The sequence below is a fragment of the Cololabis saira genome, chromosome 2 (assembly GCF_033807715.1).
Source record: "Cololabis saira isolate AMF1-May2022 chromosome 2, fColSai1.1, whole genome shotgun sequence".
NCBI classification, from domain to species: Eukaryota; Metazoa; Chordata; class Actinopteri; order Beloniformes; family Belonidae; genus Cololabis; species Cololabis saira.
In genome coordinates, this window is record NC_084588.1 from 39,677,659 (window position 1) to 39,697,081 (window position 19,423).

Here is a 19,423-nt window from a genome sequence, read left to right on the forward strand (position 1 = left end):
AATATGCACATTTCTGGTTTATACTATAATTTGCATGACTTGAGGTATTAAAATGTTTTTTTCCTTCTCAACCGGTTAAGCAAAAAGTATATGGCTTTTAACAATGAGGACCAAAGATGAATATACTGAGGTTTTGTCTGAAATCTTCTCAGTGACATTCAATTAAAAAAAAAAAAAAAATCCTTTAAAAGCACTTCATCCTTTGACCCAAAGTATTGTCACAGACGTCATTCATTTCAGTAACAAAAACATTTATGTTTTCATGAATAATTCATTTCTTATACAACTGTTTTGTATTTGTCTGCTAGCATTTCATTAAAACACATGATTTTATTCTCATTCAAATAACACAGTATATTCATACACGTTTGTTGCATTTCAAATGTCTCTCTCACATATTTATATCTGTTAATGACCCATTTGTCCATGTTTTAGCCCCAACCCTCCCTCTGTGTGTTCTCCAAGATCTCTTCGTAGAGCCAGCTCTGTGTGAACTCTTTGCTCTTGTCCATCAGCTGGAACAGTCGAAGATACTCGTCGGGATATACGTGGCCCGTCAGTACGTCCTCTGGCAAGCCCATCTCCGATAACAGTTTACTCCCGCTGTCAGGTGACCAGAGACTAGATAAAAACACATCAAAGGCACGATAAGCAAGATACAACAACAGCTTATGATTTTACCATATCATAATTGCAGCTGTTTAAAAGCAGTGATCTGATTGTGATGTTTGGCCTGCAGGCCTATCAGTGCTTGTGTTTGTGTGAATTATTAACTTGAGTCTGTCGATGAGCTTTGACTTCCTCCTTGCCAAACACTGTTTGACCATCATCAGCAGAGTTGAGGCGTTGGAGGTAGTGAGGCCTCCTGAGAACAGGTCAGCCCGTGGACGCAGGCGTACCAAGCACATGTGATCGTTTGGAAGCTGAGGGGAGGATGAAGGCAGATGTTGTATTAAAGAGACAAGGCTGGGTTTGCCGTTATTGGGCCTGCCATCGGCCTTACCTTGCTCTTGGAGCTACGGACAGGCTGTCTTGAGGACGCCACAAAAGACCCCCAGGGCTCCTGCATAGACAGAGACAAGGAGGCTGACAACTGTTAAACTGACAGATTTCCCCCCTTTATGCTTGAAGAGGTGTAGAAACATAAAAGGCAAAAGCCCACAAACAAAAACAATAAAATATTTGAACATAATTGTTTTTTTCTTTTTAATCTCCCTCTCTTGCTGTACCTTGTGCAGAAGTTCAATTTCACAGGACATCTGCCAGAGGACGCTGAACGCTCTGTAGAAAATCATATTACCAGGATGTGCGACCATTTTCTGATGGAGGAAAAACAGGCTTAAATATTTTACACAAATATACACCTTGTCATTTCAATGCAAAACAATCAGAAAGTGTGAGATTTTGTGTATTTTATCCTACTGATGAACACAAACATCACATTAAACTACTATGGAGGACCAAAACTGACAGAATTAAAAATAAAAGAAGAAATATACATATTTATATAATATATATATATTTATATATATATATATATATAGTTTTTCCTGTTCCTTATACATGCATACCTTGTTTTTACATTCCCTCCTCTCCTCCTTTTTGCAGGACTAGGCCAAAATTAAGACCCAGGAAAAGGAAAAACTAAATACACATACAGTATACAGTGTATATACATATATTTTTTTTCTGCTTCTATTTTAAATTATGTCAGTTTTGGTCCTCCGTAAACTACAACATTTTTTTTTCTCTCCAAAACTTCACCTCGTACTCCTTCTCACTAATGAAGAGGTTGAGCTCTATCCTTCCGTATCTGTAGATAGACAGCCGCTCAAACAAAGCGTAGACCATCTTAAACAGCTGGCCACGCTCATTGCGCTGGGGCATGATCCCGACCACCTTCACTGGGACGTCTGAGGAGACATCCACATGAACACATTAACACACCACACACTTCCAAAAACTCCTACTCTATGCAATGCCTTGCAAAGAATTAGTTGCTAAAAACAGTATTACGGTATAACGAGCACAATTTAATAACCCTGTTGATTCTAAAAGCTTAAAAATAACATTTTAGGAATGCTCTAGGTTGGAACTTATAGCTTTGCTAAGCACAAGGGTTATACTTGATGCAAGATAGATTTGAGAATATTTTCTCCCAAGTCAAGGCCAAAAGGCCTTTTTGTGTGCATGCATGTGGGTAGGATGTAATTTGCGAACGAACAGCATCTTCAGTCTAATTGCAATCGTTTTTCTCACCGTCGGTCCAACCAGCTTCTGATATTCCCAGGTCGGTGAACAGTTTGTCAGAGAACATCGTCGGAGGTTTCACGTTGCCGATTCCAATGGGGTCAATTTTAAAGTAGTCACAGTGAACCACTTCCAACTGACCATCAAGGCGTTCCTCCAGTTCCTACAAAATGTAATTGTTATTTGTATTTCTACTTGCTACTGCTTCCATGGAAAATTATGAACTGCAGATATATCAAAGAAAATTCCAATTCAGAACTGGCAAAGCTCAGCGTAAGTGCATGCTTAGAGGTGTTGGCGTTACCTGTAGGTCACGTAGGAATGACTTGTTGCCCTCAAGAGCCACAACTCTCTGAGCTCCAGCATTGAGCAACGTTCTGGTCAGCACCCCAGGACCTAAAGCAGGCACATACAATATAGATAATTAATAACTGCTAATTTGCTTAAAAAAAACACAACACTCTTACATGCATGATATGCAGATCAACTCTACATGACATAACACAGCAGAAATATCGATACATACCTGGGTTACATTCAAAGATGACAGTTTTGGCATCCTGCAGATCGGGTCCTAAATGTTGCGCAACCAGGTTGGCCAGCTCTGGATCCACTATGAAGTGTCCCATTTTTCTGCAGGCCTGAGCACGGCGCACGTTCTCTTCCACCTCCCCGAGGTCCAGGTAGTCATACCGGCACAGAGGTCGAGAATGGCCCTAGAGAGAGAAATTCACGCACACACTTTGAAAAGAATCACCAAAGTGAGTGAAAAATAGCAAATATTGAGCACCCCTTTCTTCTATTCTTTTTCAATAAAATCACACATTTTAGTATGAAAAAGCAAGAGTTTCAAGTTCTCCCAAAAATATAAGCTTAGTGGTAGCAGCCAGCAGACAATCTATTAAAAGCCAGCTCACTGTCTGCCGCAAGCAGTACTCGAGTTGAGGGGGGATGAGGGGGGATGGCATCCCCCCCTGAAATAAAAACGGTCCAAATCATCCCCCCTGTAAAACTGCCATCCCCCCTTTCCATCCCTTATGTAATTTCATCAATGAATGTGGTTTTACTGCTATTTCAACATTTAGAGTCATCACCAGAAAAAAAACACCGGAAAAATAGCTTATTTGCCAATTTTCACCTGTTTCAAGTAAATTTTCACTTGAAATAAGTAGGAAAATCTGCTAGTGGGACAAGATTTATCTTCTTATTACAAGCAAAAAAATTTACTTGAAACAGGTGAAAATTGTTGTTTTTTCCAGTGATGAGTCTTGTTTTAAGTGTAATGAGATTTCTTTACTAAAATGAGACATTTTAACTAGAAATAAGACAAATATTCTTAAGGTTTTGAGTTTTTGCAGTGATCCATTTTACTTATCCTGTGAAGGACAGAGGCATATTGATAAGTTCAGAAAACTGTTTTATATTTTTGATGTATTTGATGTAAGCCCAGTGGATATTTAAAGCTTACAGAAGGCTGCATTTAACTTCTGCTACGTCATTCCTGCAGTATTTCTGCAGCTGTTTTGGTCAGTGCTATTATTTGTAATATATTATATTATTTGTAATCAGCACAAATTATCTTTCCCCATATGATAAAATCCACCATCCCCCCTGATTTCTTTTTTACAACTCGAGTACTGGCCGCAAGCGTACGTCAACCACTTTCCTTAAGGAAGAACTACCAGGGGAACAACTCAAAAATAAGCTGAAGCCAATTAGGAGAGGGGAAAATACATATTTGCCCTTAAATTTAAAAAGTAAGGGTTCACTACACTACAGCCTCTGCTGGACCGTGTAAAAGACATCAAATGCTGGTTGTCATTTAACTTTCTAACTTTAAATGAAAGCAAAACAGAAGTAATTATGTTCGGTGCCCCTGGGCTGCTGTATGTAGAGTCTTTCAGTAATACTTGTCATATAAATCTCTTGGCATAAATTTTGATGACACTTAAACTCAATAAACAGATTTAATCTGCGGTGAGTTCAAGCTTTCTTCAAATGCAGCTAAAGCCTAAAGTCAAGGCCAATCTCCTTGTTCATGACCTGGAGAAAGTAATGCATGGCTATTGACTATTGCAATGCCCTGTATGTTGGTATGGACCATGTTTCCATCAGACGCCTGCAGCTGGTGCCGCTACGCGACTATTAATCGGTAAGAAGAAGACGGCCCACATCACATCGATGTTGCGTTCTCCCCGTTGGCTTCCTGTTCCATTTAGGATCGACTTTAAAATGTTATCATTGGTTTTTAAAGTTATGAACGGGCTGGTGCCTAAATTTCTGACTGAGCTACTTAATGTTCACACTCCAGCCAGAGCATTACGGTCATCTGATCAGTTGCTTTTAGGGGGATTAAGCGTTTGAGGTTGCATCACCTAAACTGTTGAACAGGCTTCTACTGAACATAAGATCTGCTCCCACGTTAGGACTTTATAAATCTCTATTGAAAACGCATCTATTCGCCTGGGCTTTTGGCACAGGTTGTTTTATCCCTACAGTTTCATTCATTTTAGTTTGTTATATCATTTAAATTTTCATTAGTTTTATTAGCGTTGTTATTCTAAGGTTGGTGATGCATTATATTTAACATTATTATGTATAATATATTGTGTTTGATGTTTGTTTTGAGAAATACTTTTGTTTTAATGTGCTATATAAATAAAGTTGACTTTTCAGGTGTGATATAACTGATACTACAAGAATCTACAACAATCTCATTAGGAGTGACCATTGTTGATTGCAATCATGACTCCTAATCCCCATGTGTACCCTCCGGTATAAAAAAAAACTGAAAACTCATAGCTTTAGGCAACACAATATGGATATCAGACGATCGCCTAAATCTTATATTCGCTGTCTTCCTTGTAAGGTAAAAGATGACAGTTCATATCACACTAAAACATAGAATAAGCCAGAGAAAGGTAAACTACAGCACAGAAGAGCTGATTAGTTTATCAATCGCTTTGACATTTTAACAAATGGTTCAAAATACAGAAACGTACCTATGCTTCACACAAAGAAAAGCCCTTACCTTTACAGCTGCAGCCGACAGGTTTCTCTGTGTAAGTGCTAAGGAGGGAGACGTCTTATCTGAACTTGAACCAAGTGATGGCCGACCAGGACCCAAAGAGTCCAGGCTATAGGCCCTTCTATGAGGCCAAGGAACCCCAGGAACGCTGAGGCCTGAGGCGGCTGCAGGGGCCAATACTGTCCTTCGCAAACACCACACACTTCTGATGGTGTGACAGCAAGTAGATCGCAGCATCAGCTGCACCGTTCTGCACATCTGGGTGGACATGGTGGACCAGTAGACGTAAAATACAGTGGAGGGTGGGAGATTCAGGGATCTCTTTCAGAGGTCACTGCCTTTAAAAATGACAAGGAGAGAGGACAAGAATTATCAATGATTTGGTATAACAATAAGAAATGTTTTAATGGTTTTAACCTCATATACAGTTATAACCAGTACTGGAGTTGAGGGGGGATGAGGGGGGATGGCATCCCCCCTGAAATAAAAACGGTCAACATCACCCCCCCCAAATCATCTCCCCTGTAAAACTGCCATCCCCCCTTTCCATTTCTTATGTAATTTCATCAATAAATGTGGTTTTACTGCTATTTCAACATTTAGAGTCATCACAAAAAAAAACCCAGAAAAATAACTTATTTGACAATTTTCCCCTGTTTCAAGTAAATTTTCCCTTGAAATAAGTAGAAAAATCTGCCTAATCTCTCATTACAAGCAATAAAATCTTGTTCCAGTGGCAGATTTTTCTACTTATTTTAAGTGAAAATCTACTTGAAACAGCTGAAAATTGTTGTTTTTTCCAGTGATGAGTCTTGTTTTGAATGTAATGAGATACATTTTAAATAGATATAAGACAAAGATTTTGAGTTTTTGCAGTGATCCATTTTACTTATCCTGTGAAGGACAGAGGCATATTGATAAGTTCAGAAAAGTGTTTTTTATTGTTGTGTTTTGATGTATTTGATGTAAGCCCAGTGGATATTTAAAGCTTACAGAAGGCTGCATTTAACTGCTGCTATGTCATTCCTGCAGTATTTCTGCAGCTGTTTTGGTCACTGCTATTATTTGTAATATATTATATTATTTGTAATCAGCACAAATTATCTGTCCCCATATGATAAAATCCACCATCCCCCCTGATTTGTTTTTATACCTCGAGTACTGGTTATAACGTAATTACATTCTTCCAAGAACAGAACCCGTTCTCAAATATTATTCACGAACCTACTTTGGTTTCCTAATATGGTATTTAAAGAATAATGTGACTGTAAAATAATAACATCTCTTATCTTACAAATACCTGCAGGTAAAATTAAGGTTAATGCAGTCTGACTGCAGTCAAAACGTGCACACACGAGATGATACTCACAACATTTTCTTACTTCACTGCAAATGTTACACTCAAAATGCTTAACTTTAGTCCTCAGCCTCCACAGAGTAAAAACAAATAAGACATAGAACATAGAACTGCACGATCGTTAGCTGCCTGACTAGCCTTGCACTTACACAACTTAAACCGCCCCCAAACATCGATTTCATAACAAGAACTGCTAATATATCCCACAGCAGAATGTGTTTTAATTGCAATTCTTACGATGTCGGTGCGTTAAACCGGGGTGTCGCGTCTCTGATCGCCGGTAAAACCCCATGACATTGAACACACGCCATGCTGACCCTCCTCTCGTGTTTTTGCAATTCTCGTGGTGCTGCGGTCGCATCGGTTGTGTCGTCATAGGCGGGCGACTACAGTGAGGACCAATCACAAGCTTTCACACAAGTGGACGGGCTGACAGCTATAGAAAAATATACATAAACGCGCTGACGAGCCGTGGGGCCGCCATCTTGGTGCGGGCGCCCGCTCCACTCAGTGTCATCTGTCTGGCGCAGTTAAGTGTCATTTAATCAGTCATAACTCACAGAATACAACACTGATTTTCACGGTGCTTTTTTCTGCAAACGTCATACATCTAGGCATGATACCGGACACATGATTCGGTGTATTTTAATATTCATAGTAGGCTTAACAGTAATGAATTTATGAATTTATTAGGATCCCCATTAACTGATGCAGTACATCAGCTACTCTTCCTGGGGTCAACACATAACCAACAGACATATCAATATACATTTACAAGTACAGAAACAATATGATCCATATTCAACTATATGTAAGTATGTATGTATGCATGTACAAGTATGTGTGTGAGTATAATTACAGTATATAACAACAACAACAATAATAATAATAATAATAATAATAATAATAATAATAATAATAATAATAATAATAATAATAATAATAATAATAATAATAATAATAATACTGTTATTTAGCAGTGTGAGTTCAGTGTGTGAATATTTATAAATACAGGTTAAATGATCAGTAAATGGGGGTAGGACTAAATAAGTTTACACTTCTTCCTACTCCTTTTTTGACACATGTAAATCAAGATAACTAGTTTTAAAGGATGAAATTCTTTGTTGATTTTTTTTGTTTTGTTTTCTTAAACTTCTCATGAAGTGTTGTTTTGTTTTTTTTTTTTACATGTTCAAAAATAAAATAAATCAAATCAAATCAAATCAAATACTGATATTCCACACTTAACAGTCAAATAAAACAACCTTAACAGCAATAGTAATAATGCAAGATAATCTCAATAACAAAATGAGATTAAAAAAGTAATAATGATAATAAAATATAAAATAAACAAATATAAATATAATAGAATATTCTGGTGTGAGTATGATAGGAAGGCTATTTTGCACACACAAAGGAAGCCTAAAAGCCCTGAAAGAGGACTGCTTTGCAGAGCTTCTTTCTCAAGAGAGGTGAGTTTGGCAATGTGGTGTAGCCTTATTTGTAGATTTATTTGATTTATACAGGAATACGCGGCACAGTGCTCTGGCATCTTCAATCCTGTTCTGTCTCATGCTGTCGTGTATGGGTAAGGAGGATGCCCTGTCCAAGATGGCGGCCGTATTTCTCGCTGAGGCGTCTATTGTGTAAATGTCTACGCTACCAGCCCAGGCGTGTTGTGTTATCGTGCTAGGGAAGCGCAGCGCCGTGAAAAGCAGCCGTCAGTGCGTCGCACCAGCCAGACCTGCAGCCACAGCTGAACCAGCCTGACAGTCATCATGGCGAGCGTAGAAACCTCCCCCAGCAGGCCGTACCACCTGGTGGTGTTCGGAGCCTCGGGCTTCACGGGACAGTTCGTGGTGGAGGAGGTGGCCCGGACCGTGTCCGAGGGTCCGGGCGGGAGCCTGAAGTGGGCCATCGCCGGCAGGAGCAGGCAGAAGCTGGACACCGTTCTGGAGCAGGCTGCAACAGTGCTCAGTGCGTATCTGGACACCTGCTCTTGGGGTTCACTTAAAAGTGTTCGAACAAGGAAACAGGAGTCACTTTTCATTTTATTTAATCAGTTTTAGGCAACGCAATAATTTTGTCGGTAGCTGGGGACCTTTTCAATAAGTTTGCAGAAACTGAAGCTTGAATTGTGGTTCTGCGTTAAATTGACGCAGAGGGTACGGAGTATCCTACGCCGTAGGTTACGCGGCGACGCGCAACCTACGCCGTAGGCTCTGCGTTGGTGTGACGCGGAACCATAAATCAGCCTTGAAGGTGAAGCAACATTGCTCACTTTTGACTCAGAATGAATCGTTAGGTGCGACTTTGACCCATGACATACTTATACTTCAAAGAGCAACTGAAAGTCAGCAATAATATATCATTTAATAGTGGTAGTGTGAATAATAATAATAATTATTTTTATTACTAAAGAAAATGATGCAATAAATTACAAAAAGGGAATGAGCAGCAATCACATTATTATTACACATTGGGACAGAAAGAGGTACTGTCTATTTCCCTGATTAATTTATATTCTGCTTATAGAAAGGGCTTAATTGTTTCATCAGTAACCGTTTTGTGCTGCTGCAGAGACTGTCATTCAGCACAGCTTTGCTTAGTTAGAAGCTGAACTCCATAGCTATTAATTGATTGTGAAAATGACAATATTCATCCCTGCCAGCAGTTTGCAAAGATAGGGTGGCTCAACCTTTGGACCTCGTATGATGTGAAACATCTGCTAGATGTTTCTATTCTGCATTTTGATTCTGACCTTTCAATATAGTCTCTTATCAAACAATACGACAAGACAAGACAAGGCCAGCTTTTTTTTAAATGAACCTTGACAAGAGGTTTTTACTCACATTGTACCTCCACCAGGCTGTCATAACATAAATGCTTTCAAGCTTGACTTTTATTTTTGTCTTGTTTATGTGGGCTGTGAGTATTTATTATTATCGTTATTGTAAAAAATAAAGAATTGACCATTTTATAACTGTGTTTTAAGTATATTTTACTGTAAACTTATATAGTTGATATTAGTATCCGATACTCTAATCACTCATTCATTACATCTTTGATCGTCATTAATTGTATTTCTTTACATCAAAGATAGAGGTAACTAAGTTAATGCGATACAGTTATCTGTTTATTTACTACTTATCCGTTTCATTTAATTTGTTTTCCTAAACAGTCCAAGAGACATTTTTAATTAATGCATTGTAGAAAACTTAAGAAAATTTAGCCTTTTTAATTCCCTGATTATCTCCAACATAAACAGAAATATATCTAATTTTACTTAATTTAATATGGAAAATGAGATAATGGGTATTTTACTAATCACATTTCTCCAGGTTGCCAGTTTGAATCTTTGTGACTTTGTAAACATGGAAAATCCAGATCAGGGAGCTGTTCTCTTGTTGTCTTTATGACAAAAGTTTCCAGGGGATCAGGTTATAATTCTGTTGTCTCGTCCTCTTCGGCGGTCTCCTCGGGGAGAGCAGAACAGCTGATGGAACATACCAGCTCTCTGTTCAATCCCATCCATAACAGCACTTGCATTTAGACAAGTCACTTTGTCCAGCCTCACAGTGAACGCTGAACACCAAAGTTATCCTGTTCAAACAGTCATTTGTTTCCTTTGCCTTCCAAACTGTAAGACTTTATCTTTATTTAACTTGTATCATTTTTCCAAATCTTTCCACAAGGCTTATCCAAGACATTTCATCCAATTCAGTCATTATCTGCTTTCTTGTAGCCGATTTTGTGCTGTTCTTCATTCATTTACACTGTACTCATTTTTCTGGTAGGGTGCAGACTCGTTTTCACACTTATTAGAAGTGAAGACAGTGTGGCAAATGTAGTTGCTGCGTGCAATTATCCATTCATTGATTGGAACTACAAACCCAGCCACAACAAACCAATTAGTTTCTGTTTCAGTCTGCCACACAATCACAACTGCTACAGAAGCTTGTAGGTGGTACATACAGTATTAGCTTTTTCTGTATTACTTCAGATTTTTTTAAATAAATGGTGTAGTCATTTTATTTATATTTTATTTGCTCAACCAGAGCCATTTTCTTCCTTTCTCTTGCACTTCCTCTGAGCATTTCATTTATGTATTTCATTGTCTTGCATCTGTCTCTGTGAAATATTAATAAATAGATTGTCTTGTGGATTTTCTTTTGCGTCTGCAGGTAAACCCGAGCTGAGGACAGAGGTGGACGTGATCATTGCAGATGTAGGAGAACCCGACTCCCTTGCAGCCATGTGCAAACAGGCTGTGATTGTCCTCAATTGTGTTGGGCCTGTAAGTAGACAATTCAGAATACATTTCTGTGTCGGTGGTTTGTTCATCTTTGTCGCACAAAATCTGCTCAGTTTTATGACATAGATCAGTCTTTCATCACTTTGTCTCACAACATTGGCATGCTGGCAAGTGGGGCTTATCAGTCCATCTCCATCTTTCTTTTCCTGTCTCCATCTTTTCTATGCTGCTCGCACTTTCTGTCTCGCTTCCACTCTCCCTTCTCTCTCTGACACACACACACACACACACACACACACACACACACACACACACACACACACACACACACACACACACACACACACACTCTCTCTCTTCAGGCGTCCTTTTGACAATGAAATCTACTGACTTGCATGGCACAATAAGTTGTATTGTCAGACTGTCAGAGCTGAGAATCCGTTTTCAGCCCCGCTTTTGTGCAGGTTTGTGTTTTTAAAAAAAAAACTTCTTCCCTCACAGTAATGACCACTGTTGCCAGTGTTGGTTCAAGTACAAAGTTGAAACCAAAAGAACAAGGACTTGGTTTGTGTTGCCTCCACCGCTATCTTTTTCATTCATTTACATGGATGTTTTAAATATGCTATTACTCTGGGGAGAACGAGCACATTATTATCTTAGTTATGTTTGCCTTAGGTTTTATGGAACTAGAAGCGTTAGTAATGATCCAATTTGCTTTGTGCAATACAACAGCCTCCAAACTAAGGTCGAATATCAAACAAAGATTATCTCAAAAATCTTCAAAGGGAAACTGACCTCGTGAGAATCAAATGATTAATCCTATCCAACCCAACTTTCTTTATAAAGCACAGAAAATAACATATGAACATACCAGATAACAAAAGTCAATATCAGATCAAATAACATTGAACAGGATGATGACTAATATGACCAATCTCAAATATCCCCTTCAATTTTATATATGTTCAAACGTAAAAATATTTGCTTTAAAAAAAATAGTTAGTGTCATATTCAGCTTTTTTTTTCTATCCAAAAAAACACCCATTTACCAGGATACAGTATATCTAGGCCTGTGTGTGTGTGTGTGTGTGTGTGTGTGTGTGTGTGTGTGTGTGTGTGTGTGTGTGTGTGTGTGTGTGTGTGTGTGTGTGTGTGTGTGTGTGTGTGTGTGTGTGTGTGTGTGTGTGTGTGTGTGTGTGTGTGTGTGTGTGTGTGTGTGTGTGTGTGTGTGTGTGTGTGTGTGTGTGTGTGTGTGTGTGTGTGTGTGTGTGTGTCATTGAATTACCATTTTCGTTGTATGCGCAAAGCAGAATTGATATTTCCAAATAAAATTGAACTCATGAATTCACAAATCCTGCTTGCAGCTGAATGCCTTTTAACAGTAATTGTTTAATTGTTTCTGATTGTTTAACAGTAACAATCAGAAAGCGATTTATTACATAAAAAGACTTCATGGTATGCAGGCTTAGAAAAAGCCTTTGCATCTCTCGACTCTACTATCTTCGTCTTAGCCACATGGTTGAGGTTGGTGTGTATTTGCCGCTCATGGAGCTGGATCTGGTAAACTGGTGGTGTGTACTGGCATGGAAGTACACACTCGTATGTTGTTCTAGCGCTGTGCCAACATTGTACTACAATCAAATTTAAAATGTGTAGAGTTGTTTGACATGACCTTGTTTGTATTTGTGTGTTTTATAGTACAGATTCTTTGGTGAGCCAGTGGTGAAAGCTTGTGTGGAGAACGGAGCCCACCACATCGACATCTCTGGAGAGCCACAGGTATGTATATATAAGATAAGATAAGATAAGATAATCCTTTATTTTCTCCCTCAGTGGGGAAACTTATTTTGTTGGCAGCAGTACACTTAGCACACACATGCAGGGGAGGGGTAAAAAGAGACTAAAAAGTAAAAAATTAAAATATATATAAAATATGTATAATTACAGAAATATGAGCAGTATATACAGTAGAAACAGTGCAAAAAAGCAGGTAGAGTGTGTGTGAGGGAGACTAGCAGATATTGCACATATGATTATTGCACATCTTATGTTATTGCACAAGTTATTGTCCGTTGGCTACTGAGAGCAGGCCTGGTTGTACAGTCTGATGGCAGCGGGGAGGAAGGACCTGCGATGTACATACACACACATACATATATATATATATATATATGTATATAAAATATACAGTATATATGCACATGCACTTGTATGATGTATAATGTATATACTTCAGTGTGTGAGGGGGGGACCTGACATCCTTGCATCGTTCATTTAGCATTAGAGGTTTAACTTAAAAACTAAAGAGATGGCTCCATGCTGACTGAACATTGCATGTTGTCCTGCAGATGTTCTGTCATTTGGCTTTCAAACTGTTGGTGTTTGGATTAAATTGGAAACATGCTGAGTTTCATGCTGGAGCCTGTTAAACAAAATTATCTCTAACTTGGCCACATGACAGCAGCTGTCAGGCAACACTCAGATGCTCGGTTGAGAGCAACCTGCATCTCAGACATTACCTGATCTAAGGGTTATGATGTTTTGAAGGTTTCTCTGTGTTGCTTAAATGTTAATGTAACACAACATCCTTCCACTGCCATCATCACAACAGGGCACAACTTTTTAAGAATAAAATATATTTCTATTCCACTGGATGTTGTATTCTTCATTGAGGCATAACGCAGCTATAATGTGCAGTCTTTCCTCCAATCTGCACTTCATAGTGATGGCACGCTCAGTGTTGATACTAAAGATTTGAAAAGTTAAAATAAACAGGAAAACACTGAATGCATTTCATGCGTTTCATCTGGCTTTGTACAGTTTCTGGAGGGCATGCAGTTGAATTACAACAGCCAGGCAGCTGAGAAAGGGGTGTACGTCGTTGGGAGCTGTGGCTTCGACTCCATTCCTGCAGACATGGGGGTTCTTTACACCAGAGAGCAGTTCAAGGGTATGCACCGCATCTAATGACTTGCACAAGCACACACTATACACACGTGCACTCTTCAGAATCATGTTATTGATGATTTGCATCCACAGGTACGCTGACTGCTGTGGAGAGCTTTCTAACCGTCGGCTCAGGACCTGAGGTATGTCATTGCTTTATCCATAAGTCCATAAAATTGAGTAGTTTATTATTATTTTATTACCATCACATTTACTACTCCATATCTTTGACTTCTTTCTTCAATTATTTCAAATATTTAAGTGCTTTTTTTTTTTTTTTTTTTTAAATCACAAAGATATCTTTATTTGGCATTTTTACATCGTCTTGGGTATCCATATTTCCTCGCTTTTGTTTGTCTGTTAGGGTGGATGTATCCACGATGGCACATGGCAGTCAGCCATCTACGGTTTTTCTGACAGCCAGAAGCTTCGGAGTCTTCGGCGGAAGTTTAATCACGCACCCCTCGCTACTGTTGGCTCAAAGCTGAGACGCAGGTACACAAATCATTTTTATTTATACATCACCTAATGGAAATATTGTCTCCTCAGGGCACATATCACTGTAAGCTCCACACCTCGCAATATTACAGAGTGAGATCCACTATTCCATATCCCCAAGAAAAAGGTTGCTGATAGTGTGGTATCACTGTTAAACTTTAACAGGATGAATAAACAATATGCAAGTTTTAATTTCTGCAGCTTGGACTCTACAATGTTGAAAGAAGATTGTAAAAATGTAAACGTGTTCATGTCAAAGAAAGGGAACTGCAGATAACTGACTTGCACGGTGCCTCCAACAGGGTTTATTTTCTCTGTGCAAATTTGTCAAATGGCATGTCTCAGTTAAATTTGAAAGTCAAATCAGCCCATGTTTGAGTAAGCACCAATAATGTAACTAATAGAATAATAGCAATGTACAGTATTTAGTACCGAACAGAAGGGCTTTAAGTAGGGACAGTGGTTGAACCAGAAAGTGAGGTTATGAAGACTAGTGTCACACTTTTCCCTGGACAGTTAAAGGCTGGCATATAGAAGAGCTACTGTAACACAAATTGACTTTAGTGAATCCAAGTGCACTTCATGCCGCTAAAATGAGCCTCCATAGCTGCAGAAGGGACAGTGCACTCACGGTGACCCTGTTCATCAGTGAAAAGTCCACAAGACACAGCTGGACTTCAGATCGATGGGGGAAAAAAAGCTGGCCTGGTCTCATGAATCATGTTTTGTTTAATCATTTTCACCAGATACTTGCTTACTTGGAGAGTAGATCACGTCCGGGATTATGTTCTGCCTGGATGCCCTGGAGCCTGACATTCACGTGGAAATTACTTTCACACATGACACTTTCTATACATGCACCCCTCTGTGGTAACAGTCCTATTTAATCACGTCGCTGAAGGACGTCTTGTCAGACTGCGTAAAATAATTCACGGGTGGTTTTATTTAGGGCTGGTCGATATATCAAGATTTTAATATATATCTTTATTTTTTCAAACGCGATATGGTACGAGACAATATCGTTTATATCGATTTAAATTTTTTTTTTTTTTTTATGATTTTGATATAGCTTATTTTGTGACAAATTGACTTGAATGCTTTATTTGAGATTTGCACAAATGTTTTGTTATTTGCACAACTGTCAACCTCAGTGGAAAAGTCTGCCTGTTACTGTCTACATTGTATTAATTGCACAGTGTATTTTAATTTAATTGTTATGCAGGAAAGGGATATTTGTTTTATTTTATTCAAGAAACATTTTTATTCTATATATGCAGGCAGTTTATTTTTATTTCATTTCTTTTATACCTTTTGATATTGTGCAGACCTCTGTTAATAAAGGAACCTGTGTGACATTTGGCACGAGGCTTTGTATTAAAACTGACTGTTTTTTTTAAAGGTTTGCCTCAGAAAAAAATTAAGCTAACAGAGATGCTATGCTATAATGCTTTGGGGGAAACCCCAATTATGGCACAGAAAAAATATCGATATGTATCGAGTATCGCCATTCAGCTAGAAAATATCGAGATATGACTTTTGGTCCATATCGCCCAGCCCTAGTTTTATTGACGTAAAAAGGTTCAAAGTGTTGACTCGGCTTCCAAATTCCTAGCATCTCAATCTGGTCAAGTATTTGTGGGAGGTGCTTGGAAATACTACACAACTGCATGCCGTTGCCCTGTACCTTAACAAGTGCAATGATAATAAAGTTGAATCTAATCTAATCTACTAGTTTATGGAGGTGCCCACTTGCATCATACAAGTCCTGAAGGATAACACTGTGATGTTTGATGCAACAGGACACTTTCAGAGGTCTTTTTGAAGCAATACTGCAGTGCTTCAATATTTAGGTATCAAATTGGTTTGGTTTCAGACTTGAGTTCTACAGTCATTTAGTTTACACAAGAGAATGTATTTTCTCAGCATGATTGTTTTGTGAACTCGTAGGGGAGCCATGTTCTTCAGCAATGAGATCCAGCAGTACGCAGTACCCTTCATGGGTTCTGATCCCTCCGTTGTGAAGAGAACTCAGCGCTTCCTCGTGGAGGAACATGAGGAATCACCGGTCAGTGCTGGGATTTTTTCTAAACACCTTTTTAATACTGAGGATAACATTTTTGTTTGGTAGCATACAGGACTGTCTCAGAAAATTAGAATATTGTGATTTTCTGTAATGCAATTACAAAAACAAAAATGTCATACATTCTGGATTCATTACAAATCAACTGAAATAGTGCAAGCCTTTTATTATTTTAATATTGCTGATCATGGCTTACAGCTTAAGAAAACTCAAATATCCTATCTCAAAAAATTAGAATATTCTGGGAATCTTAATCTTAAACTGTAAGCCATAATCATCAATATTAAAATAATAAAAGGCTTGCAATATTTCAGTTGATTTGTAATGAATCCAGAATGTATGACATTTTTGTTTTTTTTAATTGCATTACAGAAAATAAAGAACTTTATCACAATATTCTAATTTTCTGAGACAATCCTGTATAGCTTTTGATTGTTGGAAAAAAAAAATCATCTAATTCTGATCATTATTATCAAACACAGGTCCAGTATGGAGCATATGCAGGAATCGGAGGTCTGGGGAACATTATCAAGTTGATGTTTGCTGGGATGATGTTCTGGTTCTTTGTCAAGTTCAGTTTTGGACGCAACCTGCTCATCAAGGTAAACAAAATGCAATGCATGTGGCATAAAAACATTCCCCTTTTCACACCCTTCTATAAATACATGATTGTCAGCTGGGATTAGACAACTCTTATGGTTTCTCTTGTGTTTTTCAGTACCCAGAGTTCTTCTCATTTGGACTCTTCTCAAAGGCCGGACCAACTAGAAAGCAGGTTGGAAGAAGAATAAAACGAATAATTGAATCATACATTCAATGTTGACAGCATCAGATATCAAAACCTGTCTAAAATAATATCATTCTACATATGTATGTTAGATGGAGGGTTCATCCTTCCAAATTTCCTTCCACGGAGAGGGCTACGCAGAGGAACAGGACCCCGCCCAGGGCAGGCCCAATGCCAAGATCCGCACACTGGTTCAAGGACCAGGTAATTGGAAACTAGAAATTCCAAGAAGTGTTTGGTCTTGTGTTGTCAAAACAAAGATTAACTTGCAATGTCTAGGTTTAATAGTTATTCAATTTTTTATCTTGTTTTCCAGAATGTGGGTATGTGGCCACCCCCATCGCCATGGTACAGGCCGCTCTAACCATGCTCACTGAGTCTGCATCCTTGCCTAAGAAGTAAGTTGTTACTAGTCTGTTCAACTCCCTAACACAGAGATGACGGTACACTGAAATACCAAATGCATCACAAACTTCAAATTGATTTTTAATTGTTCTTAACTCCTTTTCCAGGGGAGGCGTTTACACTCCAGGTGCTGTTTTTTCAAAAACCACTCTCATCAACCGCCTCAACAAACACGGCATTCAATTCTCAGTCGTCTAAAGTTTTTCTTGGCCCTGATGACATATTCCAGGTTTTTGTGAGCATTTACTAACACTCATCTTAACACATGGAAAGTTTCCAAATGTAGAGGAGGGCTCTTTAATCAACTTGAAGTCCAAAAATAGTTGTTGGTGGTGCTTACAGGTTTGATCCCTTTGCTGGAGTCAGAAACTTTCCAGACTCCCTTCAGCTTGAATGCTCTATTAACATTCTGCTCATTAACAAAACACAACTGTGGCAATGTCCTCCCACCAAAGATGGTAAATTAACGGTGGTAATAGGTTCAGCATGGTCCTCCACTAATACCATTACTGCAAAAAAAAATAAAATAAAAAAGGATTCTCAACAGAATTTGGTTCACTTCATATCTTTTTCGGATGTAATAATGAAACAAAACCATGTTTTAGTCATCGAATTGTATTGATAAAGCTTCAGCAGTCCTCTCTGCACAAAGGGAAAAGGAGAAAATATTAGCATATTATCAGACCAAATATTAGTTTGCTAAATTTTTCATTGATACTTAGTTAATACCCCACACTCCCTCCAACTCCTACTTACTCGTATATTAATCATTTATTTTGACAGATAAATTGGGCAGGTCACTTCATATGAATCGCATCACTACAGCTTGTCAGATGCGACTGACATAAAAAATACAATTCTAAACTGGATGTAGTTGTTGTAGCATACAGTAGCTATATATGTACAAGGACATCAAAGTGTCACTAACGCAATAGTCATACATGTTTGTTCTGGTTAGATGGAGTAAATCTATCAGTAGAGGACAGAAGCTGCTGCGTGCTTGTCTATAGCTTCTCTTTCCTGGTCTGTTTTTGGTCTTCATCGCTTGTTTACTTCATAACTAGACTACAACTAAACCAGTTACTTTCATGAATGGCTGTTCCCTGATAGATGAAAATCTGGATGGTCCAACCAAATAGGTTTTTTATTTTAGCTAGCTTTTGCTTGCGCACCCAGCAGCATGAGTTACGCAGTGAAACTCAACTGATTCCATCTTGTTTTTGTTGTTTTGTTTTTTTTTGTTCTAATAAAGTCTGAAGTAGGACCAGAAAAGCTTCACTGACAAAGTGGCGTTGATTTTAATGTGGGACCTGTTTTTCCTGTCTGAGCACACTGCACGGTTCAAACTGTGTTATGGGGTTTTGTTTTGGTGTGCTTTGCTCTGTGTGGCCTTCGTGAATAAAGCCAGATTTGCAAAGAATTACAAGTCTCCTTTTTTTCTCAAACGTCAGTATGGAATCATGTCAATAAAACTAAACATAAAACTAAACAAAACTCTAACATAAGCTCCAAAACTAAACTGGATTCAGAAGATTTGGGTGTTTTAATGTACAAAGGCCCATATTGAAAAACATTTACTCCATACCAACTTTTTTTGAAGGTCTAAAATGCAAATAAAAAAACCAGATGAGGCAAAAACATTTAATATCTTGGTTTCATACAAAAGAAAGTGGAATACAAGTTTGTAAGAATTGTTTCCTGTATTTCCTTTTTTATGACTTGGTGTTGTACATTGCGTCTAATTTTTAGAGTGGCAGGTTGTTATGATCACAAGATTAGTTTGTAATCACATCTACAAAAATGTCAGTTGTGGTTTC

General features: G+C 38.4%; 2 protein-coding genes across 3 annotated transcripts; one reads left to right on the forward strand and one right to left on the reverse strand.

Moving 5' to 3' along the window:
• Nucleotides 1-234: 234 nt before the first annotated feature.
• On the reverse strand, nucleotides 235-6,989 carry tfb2m (transcription factor B2, mitochondrial). Of its 2 annotated transcripts, none has more exons than XM_061710952.1 (10): nucleotides 6,873-6,989; nucleotides 5,282-5,616; nucleotides 2,777-2,966; nucleotides 2,555-2,646; nucleotides 2,260-2,413; nucleotides 1,765-1,913; nucleotides 1,230-1,319; nucleotides 1,004-1,063; nucleotides 775-923; nucleotides 235-621 (listed from the first exon to the last, which is right to left on the reverse strand). In XM_061710952.1, the coding sequence occupies exons 2-10, from the start codon at nucleotides 5,546-5,548 to the stop codon at nucleotides 432-434; spliced, it is 1,341 nt and encodes a 446-aa protein (XP_061566936.1). In that variant the 5' UTR covers nucleotides 5,549-5,616; nucleotides 6,873-6,989; the 3' UTR covers nucleotides 235-431. The 2 variants fall into 2 exon arrangements, with proteins under 2 accessions (XP_061566936.1, XP_061566944.1); XM_061710960.1 differs by having other exon boundaries at nucleotides 5,282-5,612; nucleotides 6,873-6,983.
• Nucleotides 6,990-8,333: 1,344 nt separating this feature from the next.
• Nucleotides 8,334-18,351, forward strand: LOC133463650 (saccharopine dehydrogenase-like oxidoreductase). Its single transcript, XM_061745304.1, has 12 exons — nucleotides 8,334-8,612; nucleotides 10,820-10,932; nucleotides 12,589-12,669; nucleotides 13,711-13,840; nucleotides 13,930-13,979; nucleotides 14,201-14,331; nucleotides 16,282-16,399; nucleotides 16,897-17,016; nucleotides 17,133-17,189; nucleotides 17,294-17,405; nucleotides 17,518-17,599; nucleotides 17,714-18,351. Exons 1-12 carry the CDS (start codon nucleotides 8,414-8,416, stop codon nucleotides 17,802-17,804), a joined length of 1,284 nt encoding a protein of 427 aa, XP_061601288.1. The 5' UTR covers nucleotides 8,334-8,413; the 3' UTR covers nucleotides 17,805-18,351.
• Nucleotides 18,352-19,423: the final 1,072 nt, after the last annotated feature.